Raw genomic sequence first — 13,034 nt, 5'->3', positions numbered from 1 at the left:
AAAAGTTACAGAACCATCTCAATTGCAGAAGAATAGAGAGAAATAACGAAGCTTACGAAAGATTGCAAAGTAGTGTAGAACATTTGCTTTTACATAGAAATACAACATCAGGATCTTCGTCAGATATTTGTTGTTGTAGATATTTGTCACCTTCCAATTGATATCAGCATTAAAAACATTGAAGATATCAGCACTCAAAGAGAAGGATTACCGAATATTCTCCGTTTAAAAATGCGAACCTGGAGTCGTGAAGGCTCGACAGTCACTATCCGTATTATGTTAAATTACATTAATAAACACTGCAATCTTCCAGAATCTTTAAAGAATATTTATTGGTACACATGAAAGTTTACATAGAACCACTACAAAAGAAACATTATTTGAAATGCTTGTAATGCCAAATATTTCGTCATTCGCAAGCTACTTGTCAAGCTCTGCCTTTCTGCGGAAAATACGCCGCCTTTGAGGGGTATATCTATGTGAAAAGAAGACCAGAGGCAAATCAGCAAAATGTGTCAAATGTAAAAGTGCCCATCCTACAAATTATTCCTCAAGACACCACTTCTGTATCCACTTCAATACCTGAGCTTACAATATCACTCACTATGGCAGCTTCAGCACTAAAGAAGTCCCCTGATTGTAGTTCTTCTCCGAAGACATCATCCAAACTATTAAATAATTTCTTCGTCTTCTGAGGGATTTAAACCTGACAATCTTAGTTCACGCGTTATACACACTTAAGCCCCAAAGCTGAAAGTCGTCCCAGGTCTGCCCAGCAAATCCAAAATCCTCAAGGATTTCTTCTCTTGCCTATAACCGTAAAATCATGAAGCCTTTTCAGCACTTCATCATTCCATCACTCCAATACTTGTGCACATCATTGTTATAAAATTCATTTTTCGTACTTTTTTCTGTATTTTTCTATTTTATAATTTTATGTTATATCCAGTAAAACGTACCAGTAAATAAATAATCATGTTGCCCATCTCCAAATGAAACTAAAAATAAATGAATACTGTTGGCCGAAGAGAAGCCGTTGTCTTCTGGGGCTTACCCTTCTTCAGATAGGAATGAAAATGATTTTTTTTTTAAATACAAAGTTGTAGTAAATTTATATTCGTTAGATGTAAGATGAAAATTAAAAGACAAATGTATGAACTTTATATTGGTAATTAAAAATGTTCTTAAAGAGAAACACACATGCAGTATAAAATTTACACTAAAAGGAAAGTTCTAAGTAGAACATAAAAGGAAAGTTTTTTTTTCTTTTGAAAACTCGATAGAGCACACATTTTGAGAATCGTGTATTTTTTCAATTGTGTTACCATGTAGAGGTAACCCTTACCACTGTACACAAAACTAACTCAATAAAACAAAATACTAATCAAAACTAAATAAAGAATATATCATGACGACATAAAACATAAATCGCGATAGTAATATAACACTATAATACAATAATACTAGCAGCAACTTCAGGTTAGTCATATTCCTATGTTTTAGGCCCATGTATTTTATGGAGTTTAAAAAAAACTGCATTTTTTAAGTAGCCAATTCTATGACAAATATTTATATTCTCTAGGTGGTTCACGTTGGCTGTACTTGTCCCAGGATAATAACTAGTACTACCTACAATCTTTAATGAAACGTTGTGTACAAAAATGACAAAAATGTAATTCCTGTAAAAACGATTTTTGTGCTGTATCAAGCTTTTAAAAAAACGCTCCTCATATATTATGATAAACTAGCCCCTAATTTTATTACAAATACCGCAAAATAAAGATAAAGTAACAATATGAAATGTATAACTGTATATGGTAACTGTGGCAACCTGCGGTAATGGTAAAATGTGTATAACTCAACACATATAATACTTGGCCTTGTTTTTTGAATGTATTTTTTTTACAAATTTACGTGAATCATATTTATAATTTATCCAAAAGCAACCAAATGAGAATACTAAGCTAAATGCCATAAGATGTCGATATTCAGAAAATTAACATATTAGTTCGATGCATATGCATAGATGTATGCATAACTACATATAATACGTGCTAGTGCTGTAACAGTGATAAAAGAAGCAATAATAATATAATAATATATTATTTTAGAACATTAAACATATAAATAAACATAGTACGTACAACATATGTGCGTATTTATGTAAAATGTATGATTATTTTAACATGTGCGAGTTTGTATGTTTCGGCATAAATCCGGAAAATCTGCAAATAATTTAAGCAATATTCATAAACATATTACTAACAGTCTCGGAAACCATACTGTTGCGGTAAGAGATCAACGAGAAGAGAGTTGAGATGTGCCTTAAGATAATTCCGCTGAAGTTCAAATTCAGTCTCCATCAGCATGTGAGAGCGGAGTATGACATCTAAAAGTACAAATAACTGCAATTAGTGTCGAAACAATCATAAGTTAAAAAGCATTTTACCGCATTCAGTAGTTATTGCTAACCATTCTTACAACCCGGATAGTAGCAATTGTGAATATTTAATAATACTTCTAATTATCGATTAAAAAGAATAGAGTTTGAGTTTAGTTAGAGCATATGGAATTAGGTCTTTTCTCATTTCTCGTAAAGGGCTTGAGACAATTCATAGAAGGATAAAGTTTCCAGTTGTCGCAATAACAATTATGACGTACGCCCCTTAATATGAACAAAGTAGAACTGCCATCTGATCTCGTTTCCCCTGTACTTGCGTATTTACTTCTGCTTGTCGTAAGCGCCGGTGGACCACGGACTGAACGCCAGTGACATATTATTAAAAATGGGCAGTCCCTCAGCGACGATCCCTTCAGTTTTTAAAATTATAACAGAAGCGGCAGAGACGGGACTGAACAGCAATAAAACACATAATTACTCCCCAAAATTCATATTTTAAATCATCTATATCTATGATTTGTTTATATTGATTCTAAAAAAAACTCTTAAAAAGTAAAAAAAAAATGTTACCCGTGGTTGGCACGAATAATCTATCTAATGACCGCCATGTCGCATGTTCTTCCTACTTCGCTACGGAGAGGATGGAGAAAAATCGCTTGTAGAGATATAAATTTATGAGGTCTTTCTAATTCGGCTTATCAGAGTGCTCCATGTGTACTCGACGGCAACTGTTTGGGATCAGGTCAGATAAAATGCATTCGCCATGTAATTTTATAACAAACTGACACACTTCTAGTTCCCTTATATAATCGTTTTCTCATATTCACTTTTCCTGCGTTTCATAATTCACCCATATTCACTTTCTAATGATCGGCGACATTTGCCATCTAAATTCATGCAGTTATACCCACTCATCTCAAGAGTTTTCTCTTCATGATGTAAAGGCATTGATTACTCATGACCACCGGAGCTGACATTAGGAACAATTCATCAGGAAAAAATATATATATATAATATCCGCTTGCACATGATTGGCGATAGTTGTTGTTCTCTGCGACGGATCAAAAAGAAGTCTACGCTTTTATGCGGTTGTAATTTCAACACGCCGACTCCAGATATCTGTTTCGAAGGGACAAAACGCTTCCATCAGTGTCACAATAGAGGCAATCCATCGACGGGTCTTTATATCGACGATCGGCATTTACCGGCAAGTGGGCCACTAGACGTTGGTGACGTTTACGGCTTAGAGTTAAAATGTAAGATAAACAGAATAAAAATTTACAGAGAAAAAACTCTGCATCTAGAGAGAGTTATTATAATGGTTCTAGTTCCTGTTTACCGGATACTAGATTTAGTGGATACTAGCTAGCACACTGGAATGTTTTAAATCTGGAACGAATACACGCAACAGCTTAACATTTGAGGGAAGGTAGCCGTAAGTCGTAATGAGTTGTTAATATAATTATAAAAAAATAAGTACGCAAGTAGAATTGTACATATGTCAGGAACTATGGCGCCGTAGTGGCAATATATATAACTCCATCTACTCGAATTTTTCGTCACACACGTTTTACGCTTCATTTATGAAGCTGAAATCAAACTAGTCGAAAAAAATGTAAAATTGAGTTAGTATATAGTGTCCTTAAATTTTGTATAAAGCATTTACGTTACACAGTTCCTTCGTAAATGTTAAAAAAAAATCTTTGTTAACTGTGGTAGATGTCATAAAGTGTATTGGATGAGTTTCAATGCTTACATAGTATTTTTAAATAAGTGGTTTAGTAGGTTGTTTAAACGAATGTACGCTGGTTCCAGAATATATGATTAAACTTGTATTCAAATAGAGCTTGCTCATGTTTTGTCAGTTAGAAGAACAATAATTTGAACGTTGTTATTATCTGAAAATATAGTTTACAATGGAGAATTTAAATCAAAAAGAATGTTCCTTCAATTGGTGTTGAATCAGTTATACAACCATTACTTGTCACATTTTTTGAGAAAGATCTATATTAAAATTAAGATAAAGATCTATTAGTTAGGGATTTGTTTTTTCAATTGAACTTATTAAAAGTTGTGTTCGCAAAGAATATATAGATAAGATAACCTAACCATTACACAAAGTAAGTATCAATTGGCTGTAGAATGGAACTACAGAAGAAAAAACACATGTGGCCTCCTGCTCCATCCCTCGATTTACCCAGTTAAAATTAATTCACATGTCAACTTTTCTTGACGATCATTTTAACCAATTCCATAATAATAAAATTAATGGATTAATGCTAGTAATTTTTGTTTGTAGTGTCTTACTGAGTATAACGTATTCCTGGTGTATTCTTTTCGTACATAAATACCAATAACACACACTTCTTAATATTTCTTTCACCTTAAAACTTTGTTTACACGTTCGGTATGCATATATATGATCAATTTTCTGAAGAATGTTTCACGTCCGTAATTTAATAGATCCCATTTTCAAGTGTTTAATCATTGATAATCGGATTCACAATTTGCTTCAATATAACAATTAGCATATTTGCACACAAAGTTTCAAGTATTGTTAATTGAAAATGTTATCGTTCTTGCTCTTAACCCTCGTATTATTTCTTCGTTACTCTGTTGCTTCACGCCCTTACACATTTCTTTTTCGTCTGATGGAGTTATTCTCGCGCAAAGAAATGTAGCAATATGAAAATCTCATGATTGAATGGTTATAATTAAAACATTAAAGAAAAATTTTGTTACAATTATTTATTTTATACACTTGATTTTTATATAACGGAAATTTAAGAAAGTAATATTTTGTACCAATCGAAGTTATGTACACATACAAAAATTTTTGTTTTATCATTTCCTTCTCACTGTTGAAAGTATTCCTATCTTTCATATTTCAGCGAAGGTATCAACTGATATGAGCAATAAAAGTTGACCCAAATTAGCCATTCTAACGAAAAGCTGGGTCTACATTTATTGTCTGCCCCGGTAGGTTTGGTTAAATACATATGAAGAGTCTCACTGATTCCAATCACAAAAAAGACATATTAACTAATATAAAAGAAAATCATGGCTCATGCGAATCCACACTTTCACGAAATCACCTGATTCCTACGGACGCATTCTGACAGAGATCCTCCAGATTTACTCTCTAGTGATGTAGATTTAATGCAGTACTGTTTTCTCTTGACACCCTAACAAATGTTATTGAGTGTTTCTCTTCTACTTGCAATGAACTTTGTTGTCTATATACAATTTATGAGGTCATGAGTCATGATTTTTTGTTCTAAACCAACCTGACCTATTTTAGATGTAGATGAAAACGTATTAGAAATCCAATAAAAATTAACCCTTAAAATGTGTCACTGGCATTCGCTTTTTCTTCTACTTCCATAGTAAACATATTTGTCATATTTGGATTTATGAGAAGCAAATTTGTCATAAACGAAATAATAAAACACTACAATCCAGAAAAAAATGAAATAGCAAATAATAACATTATTATGAAATTGTTTTTGCGAGTTGCATAACGAAATCACCATGAAAATCTCAAGATCGATAAGCGCTACTAAACGGCGTACAGGAATATAAAATATTCTTCTTTTTCGTCACAAATGGCTACTTTGTAATACTACTCACCTAACCATTTTGAGGGGAAAGTTGTGTTCGATACACCCTAAGTAAATAAATAAAAATTAGCAGTGATGTTTGCATGCTTGAAAGTACAAAATAATAATATTGTAATACGGAATGTACTCAAGAGTTTTAATTATAATGTTAATGCAAGTTAGGTACAATAAAATGATTGTAAAATGAAGCCATTAAAGTTATATAGGAGGGATGCAGGTAACCTCTGACCCACTCTCCCGGGGCGAGTGGTTCATCGGGGCGGGCGAGTTTTTGATATCATACCCAAGATAAATAAATGCTTTGAAGTGAGCTAGTAGACTTTCCCCTGGACTAGTAAAATTTTGTTGCTTATTTGCTTCCCCCTATATAGAAAAAAGGACTTTTATTTTTATTCCATTTGTAATTTAATTATATGGTATTTTTATTTCAGACTTTTGTTGTAAGGCTTGCCAATGATTCTCAGGAGGCACTTGTAAGTATTTTACAAAATAAGCTTTATTTCGGAAATATCACAAAGCATAATCTTAAAAATACTTTTAAGTTTAATCTGGTATTGTATCCAAGAAATTAAGATGTAATAATACATGTTACATGTATGCGCTTTCCGTGAAAAGGACGGATAATAAGTAATTTACCAGTATGCGTTTTTTTTTTTTTTTTTTTTTGTATTGCTGGAACTGGAAACGAATTATAACTAGGTAAAAATTTGAACATGATGACGCTTCCTACAAGCTTTGAACTTTATATTAAATTACAAACGTTGTCCATTAGGAGTGAATGCTCTACCACTGATTCTTTAGCTCATCGAGTTATGCCTTCTTACTACGTATATAGTTATACCTGAAATTTATTACCAAAAAAAGATAGCATCGCAGTTAGGCAATTTCAATATATGGTTTGGTATTATCAATACATTATAAGAAAGTTTACCAATTGTTAAAAGAAGCGCATATGGAAGACATTTCGATGCATGAACACAACGAAAAATAATTAAACCCAAACCTAGACGCAAACAGTGCATTCATATTTATTTCGACAAGAAATATGTTACCTTCTATTTCATGTGTGTTGTAAATTGTGTTTATATTAGAAATGGATTCATATGATCATAAGTCATAATTCAGTGTTATTTACACAATATGGATTATTATAAAAGCTAAAAATGGACTTCGGATTTTAGATGCGATACTTAAGCTTTATTCTTTCGATTTATACTAGAATGTGATTTTACGTTACTTTGTGACTTAATTCAATTTCATAATAGCAAAATTATTAGTCAATAGCAATTATTGATTCTTAGGTTTAGTGATCAACATACTCGGTTAGTTATTTAGTAGTTACACAATTTTATCAGACACTTTCAATATAATGGGGCAATTTGTTAATACGATATTTTTGTAAATGGAGCTCGTGGTTTTGATTAATAAGTTAAATGTACATAATTTGCATTCTCTGCCTTTAATATGCACTGCGTAAAACTTACATATTTCTTTCTTATAAAATACCATAATTTTTATAACAACTAAATATATATGTTTTAGTTACATTTTTATTATTTTAATGAATAATGAGCACGATTAACAAGTTTATTTGCTAGCTTTTCATTATGCAAATAAAGCGATAACATTAAAGAGTTTACAAAGCACGATATATGAAACGTCGATAAATACCGTGTGTCTTCTTAATACTTTGTACGGATGCTTTTGTACATATTGTCATTTTAAACATAGAATTACAATTTATTAACATATTTAATAATAGTGTTACCTTTCGTAATGCTATAATAATGTTTGCAAGGTGGTACAAAAATAATACCATTATCAGTTGGAAGAGTTGCATTTGATATAAATGTAATTTAAACTTTTTTCGTTAATTATCATTCTTGTCCCAGTTTATCTTTATTAAAACTACTATGTTTTTTCAGTGTGTCTTACACATTTAAGTACGTTTCCATGTAGCGGTAAATGGAAGATCTGTTGTAATAAACGAAAGAATGTTCTGCTTCTTATTTATAATTAGCTTGATGATGTTAAATAGATTCAGGCAGTATATATTTTTAAGTTTGTGCCTAATAAGCACACATACTTCACAAGGTGTCTGTAAATCAATTCCATGCAACAGACTATAATAGGTGGGGATAGGAAGAGAAAATTTTAAATGTCACCGAAATGAGGAAAAGGGAATAATGATGAAGAATCTGGATATATTACAAAGAGTAAAACAATGTAAACCAAAATTAAAATATAAACTACAAGATGACTATGGAAGAGTGAAGAACAAGGGACATCATAAACAGAGTTGAAAACTCAACAGAAATGTCATATATCAGAAATTGGACAATCTCATAACAATTACGACATCAGGAAAATTAAAATGAAATGAAATATTTGAGTTTTACGTCCCTCAGGAAAATTAATAATAGAACAAAGTGTATAAGGAAATATTGATTACATGTGCTTGATCAGTATGTTTCATATATTTGCATGATTTTAAAGAAGGAAAGAACATTGAAAAAATAATAGGCAAAAATCCTCAGCTGTGGTAATGTAGCTGCAGTTGACGTGAAGAACTATAATAAATGCGTAATAAATGTACAAACGTTTCTCACAATAGGCAAAGTATATGAAAGCCAGCTGGATAAACGAGCCTCCGCAGCATTCCCCAAGTAGGGACTTTTACTTAATAACATTCTGAAGGTGTTTGTAAAGTCCCAGGATATTCACTGAAATAGTCTCATTTCAGTATCCAAAAGTGGTATAAACATTGAATTATTTTGCATAGAACTGCTAATGAACAATTGGCTGAAGTGGAAAAAAGTCTTGCGTTGTCTCACTTTAATGCTGGATTATAAGGCAAATACTTATATTTCCGTTATCAGTGATTAAAATAAGTATATCTTTAAGGAACAACAAAGTTATATATCAGTTAGTTTTACCATACAGGAATGATGACTGTCAGAAATCAGCTTGTCAGATTACTCACTACTCTCAGGTGCGGTTGCGTTCAGACCATCATTTCCCTTTACTGCTCATGAGTCAACCAAAACCAAATATCTTTGTTCTGCAAGTCGGCCCCAAGAATAGTTTAAGACTTATTTACAAATTAAACATACTAATAACAGCTGATTTGATTCCATACTCTTTCACATTAATAAATTCAGTAGCCATCCTCCCTAATATCACTGGGCACAGAAACCAGAAAATACCATTAGTGTTAAATCAAAATGAATGAAACAACGGGGTGGGTATAACCTGACGTCTCTCTTCAAAAATAAGAACTTGAAACGAGATTCCTATTTTAACTCACAATATCTCCTTTTCTCATCCAATCATCAAGCAGTTTTGTTCTTCCTCCTAGTCCTAAGATTCCCTATATCTTCCATCTATGGCTGTGTGAAGAAGACATGTATTTCGCAAGCTGTGTCAAATCAGATCTACTCCATACGAAAGATACTGGTTTAAACAACCCTTCATTCTTTTATCCATTTTAAAATATCATATTGTCCCTGCTCAGCCCATTCTGTCTTCCGCATCTTAGTGCAATATTTCACTTCAAAGGTATCTAAATATTTCTTCTCTAGCTTCAATATCCAACTTTATGAACCATAAATTAAAATATTTCTAGCACTCACTAGCACCATAACAGCGATTCAAATCTCAAAATTTTGAGGGTAAAAGTTCCGAAATCCAACATCTCAAACGACAGACCACTACAACAGCCTAAACGGAGTCATCGAACCTAAGGTCAAGCTAGGAAAGGAGATTGAACTTAGATTCCATTAATCAGACCAAGGTAAATTTATAATATCCCCTAAAGTTCTGTAAAGATTAACTAATTAATTAAAATATCAGTAAAAATAATTAAAAATTTCAAAAGAAATATCCACTAACATATCAGTTTATTTTAATAAAATGTGAAGAAAGTACAACGTTCAGGACAATATAGATATTTTATGTATATATGTACGTATGTATGTATGTATGTATTTACTAAAGCCAATGTTGGATAATTTTTAGGATTATTATTTTTGTATATTCCGAATATAAATTTGAAAAATTTGTTTAAATAATTATTAACTGAAATAGTTAAATAATCTTCTTGAGAATCAAGAGACAAAATTATAGCCAATTCCAGCATTTATTAACAATGTAACCTGACCAAATCCAAATTAAAATAAAATATTATTTCCTCTGATTTCGGATTTTACAGTACTACAAATATTCAATCCAGGTTGATAATAAATATTATATCATTACCACATCTCTAATACAAACCAACAATAATTTATATATAGTTTAATGGAGTATATAGTTTATTCAAGACTGCGACCGTTTTGCCCACCCCAAGTGGTCTATGAACCAAGAATTATCGCAAAAATATGCCCGATATTCTAATTCAGAAGCAATTATGATTATTAATATCAATTTAAAAATAAACGAACTCTATTGCAAACCGAAAACCCCTATGGAAAACACGGTGAAAAACATGAGTCACAATTTTCTTGAGCTAACATAATGTGACTTAAAGTGTTAGCAGAACGAGGTTTAAATACACAAATAGAAAACAAATAATTAAAAAAGCCTCAAAAACACTAGAAGTGGTTTACTATTGTTCTTACTTTATTTTTTCTGCTCTATGCTCTGTGCATCTTTAGTTCAACATGTCAAACTTCTTTCTACTCAAAAGCTGACTATTAATACGAAAGTAATACAATTATCAAAGTAAAACTTCTAACACAGTTCACTGAATAGAAGGAAACAATCGAGCCAATATATGTTTTAAACCTTTCATAATATATACAAGCAAGAAAAGTACTCAGCGGACTCCCGTAATGTGTTCCTTTTTAAGCTAATTAGGCCCCATTCTGGCATTGTTTGCTGAACTGCAGCTCGGCATCAGACTACGTCACGAACAACTAAACAGCGTTCTGACTTCAATAGCTGACTCGACCAAAAAAAATCATTAATTCTTGATTTTTTTCTAAGTTAAACCTTTGATACCAAATTAGAATAAAATGTTAATCTTCAAGGTTATTAAATAAATATCATTTCTAAATTCAGAAACAGACAAAGAATATATTTTTAAAGAGAAATATTATTTTAATTACAGACCAAGCTTTTTCACTGCGTTTTCATATTTTACATTACAATTCTTTCTTTTATTTCCCTTCTTCTTCCTAACATTTGTTTCCTTCCACTTTTTTTAGCAGTTCTCGGGATGACATTACTTAATATGTAGCATTAAAATAACTTCTTAATAATTAAATTTTAAGCCCACTATGTAAAAGCAAACTCTGCTTTTTGATTATCCCCTTAGCAATAGCAACACCTGATCTGATTTCTTGCGAGGAAGTCAAAATCGTAATCTCCATATATTTCAAGCGATCTACGTCTTGAGGGTTTTTTTTCTTTTAGTCTTACCAGTAATACATATCCACATGTGATATTTTCATTATAATTGATTTTTCGATGTTCATTACTATTCCTAATAATTTTCCATTGTCAGCTTTATTTTGTCATCATTGATAGTACTTCTCCTGTTCCAGTTATGAAAACCATTCCATTTGCAAACTTGAATTGTAATGATCTTCTCTACAAATATGAATTGCAATTTCTACCAAAGCTTCCTTCATTGAACATTCACTGGAAACATTTAGTGAGAAGTTTGTTCGTAAATTATTTACCATTACGAAAAAATACTAGAACAGTTTTGTTGAAGTCTAATTAAGTCCAGATTACGCGCGTTGTTGACAGGTGTCCCCCAGTGTTTTTTCTTTCATACTGTCATCACTGTATGTTGGTGTTCGGAGTTGCACTTTTCAGTGGCTGAACTTTAATTGTTAGTTACACCTCTATTTCCTGTCTACAGTTTGTAAGAAATAAATTATCTCTGCATCACCGTGTTTGGGTGACAGTTGTAAACCGCGTGCCTATGTGCGTAACAAATAAAATACCAAAACGCCGGAAGAGAGAGACGACAAAAGATATAAATATTGTTCTGTAATGGCCTGGGGACGAAGAGGAAGAGACAGAGATGTTCTGATGACAGTGCTTATGAAATTGATCGCATTAGTACAAGCTACGCTTAATATTGTAACTGAACAAGATGGCTCATGGTTGTATTGTTTGATTTTCTAAGTATATGTGCAGTTAATGCACCTTGCATCCTGAAATGCAATACCAGTTCACCTCAGTTGCAACGAAGGACAGTTTCTTGGAGGATATCGCCTGGGAAGTGACTTAATCTCAAAAAGAAAACCGATGCTCTATTCCCCAAGTTTCAGTTTAAATTGGAAAGAATAGCCGACTTCCATTCTTACTTGGTGTCGAGGAGGAGAGAATAGTTTATCTTGAAAACCATCATTCTCCAGAGGACGTTGTCATGCCTGTAGAAGTGAAAGGAACAAAATTACAAGGAAGTGTTGCCTGATATGTAAGAGATGAATGCGTAGAGAAATTTCAAAGACATTTGTGTAACATGTTTGCAATCAGTTTAGTAGTCACGAAGAAATGTCCTTTATATTCAGCAGAACAAGGTATACGGCCCAAATTATAGCCTATAGTTAACATTTTATCGAACAAATGAAAGAATCAGCATTTAAACATGATTTTATTTATTTTAGATAATTTCAATGTGTGAGTGACATCTGTCACCCATGCGCTTAATGATGCAACAAAATCGTACGCACCTAACGCTGGGTTAAACTTACATGGAAGAGCATTCCACAAACCACTTTCAGACATAGTTTTCACAAAAATTTAAACATTTGTCAGAGCGATTAAATAACTTCTCCAAACCTTCCTCAAAAAAAAAAAAAAAAAAAAAAAACATTTGCTTGGCAAGTTATCATCGTTTCGTTTGAACGATACATGGAGCGCTGGTGTCGGCACCTCGCCCATTCGCTCTAATTCCATTGGTTTAGTGAATCTCCATTAACGCCAATGCGGTTGAGTTGTCCCACGTGTGATCGTTTACAATGTTTAAACCACTAGCTGAATCTCGCGACTGTAAG

General features: G+C 32.4%; 1 protein-coding gene across 1 annotated transcript in view; it reads left to right on the top strand.

The window, feature by feature from the left end:
- LOC145661490 (uncharacterized) overlaps positions 1 to 13,034 on the top strand; it is a 112,861-nt gene that overhangs the window by 21,211 nt on the left and 78,616 nt on the right. Inside the window, exon 3 of the mRNA XM_081726806.1 lies at positions 6,453 to 6,494. Within this exon, the coding sequence (XP_081582932.1) occupies positions 6,453 to 6,494 (42 nt within the window). The remainder of the gene's footprint in view (positions 1 to 6,452; positions 6,495 to 13,034) is intronic.

The sequence above is a fragment of the Thermobia domestica genome, chromosome 10 (assembly GCF_964235325.1).
Source record: "Thermobia domestica chromosome 10, izTheDome1.hap1.1, whole genome shotgun sequence".
Lineage (NCBI taxonomy): Eukaryota > Metazoa > Arthropoda > Insecta > Zygentoma > Lepismatidae > Thermobia > Thermobia domestica.
This window is presented reverse-complemented; position numbering and strand designations above follow the sequence as displayed.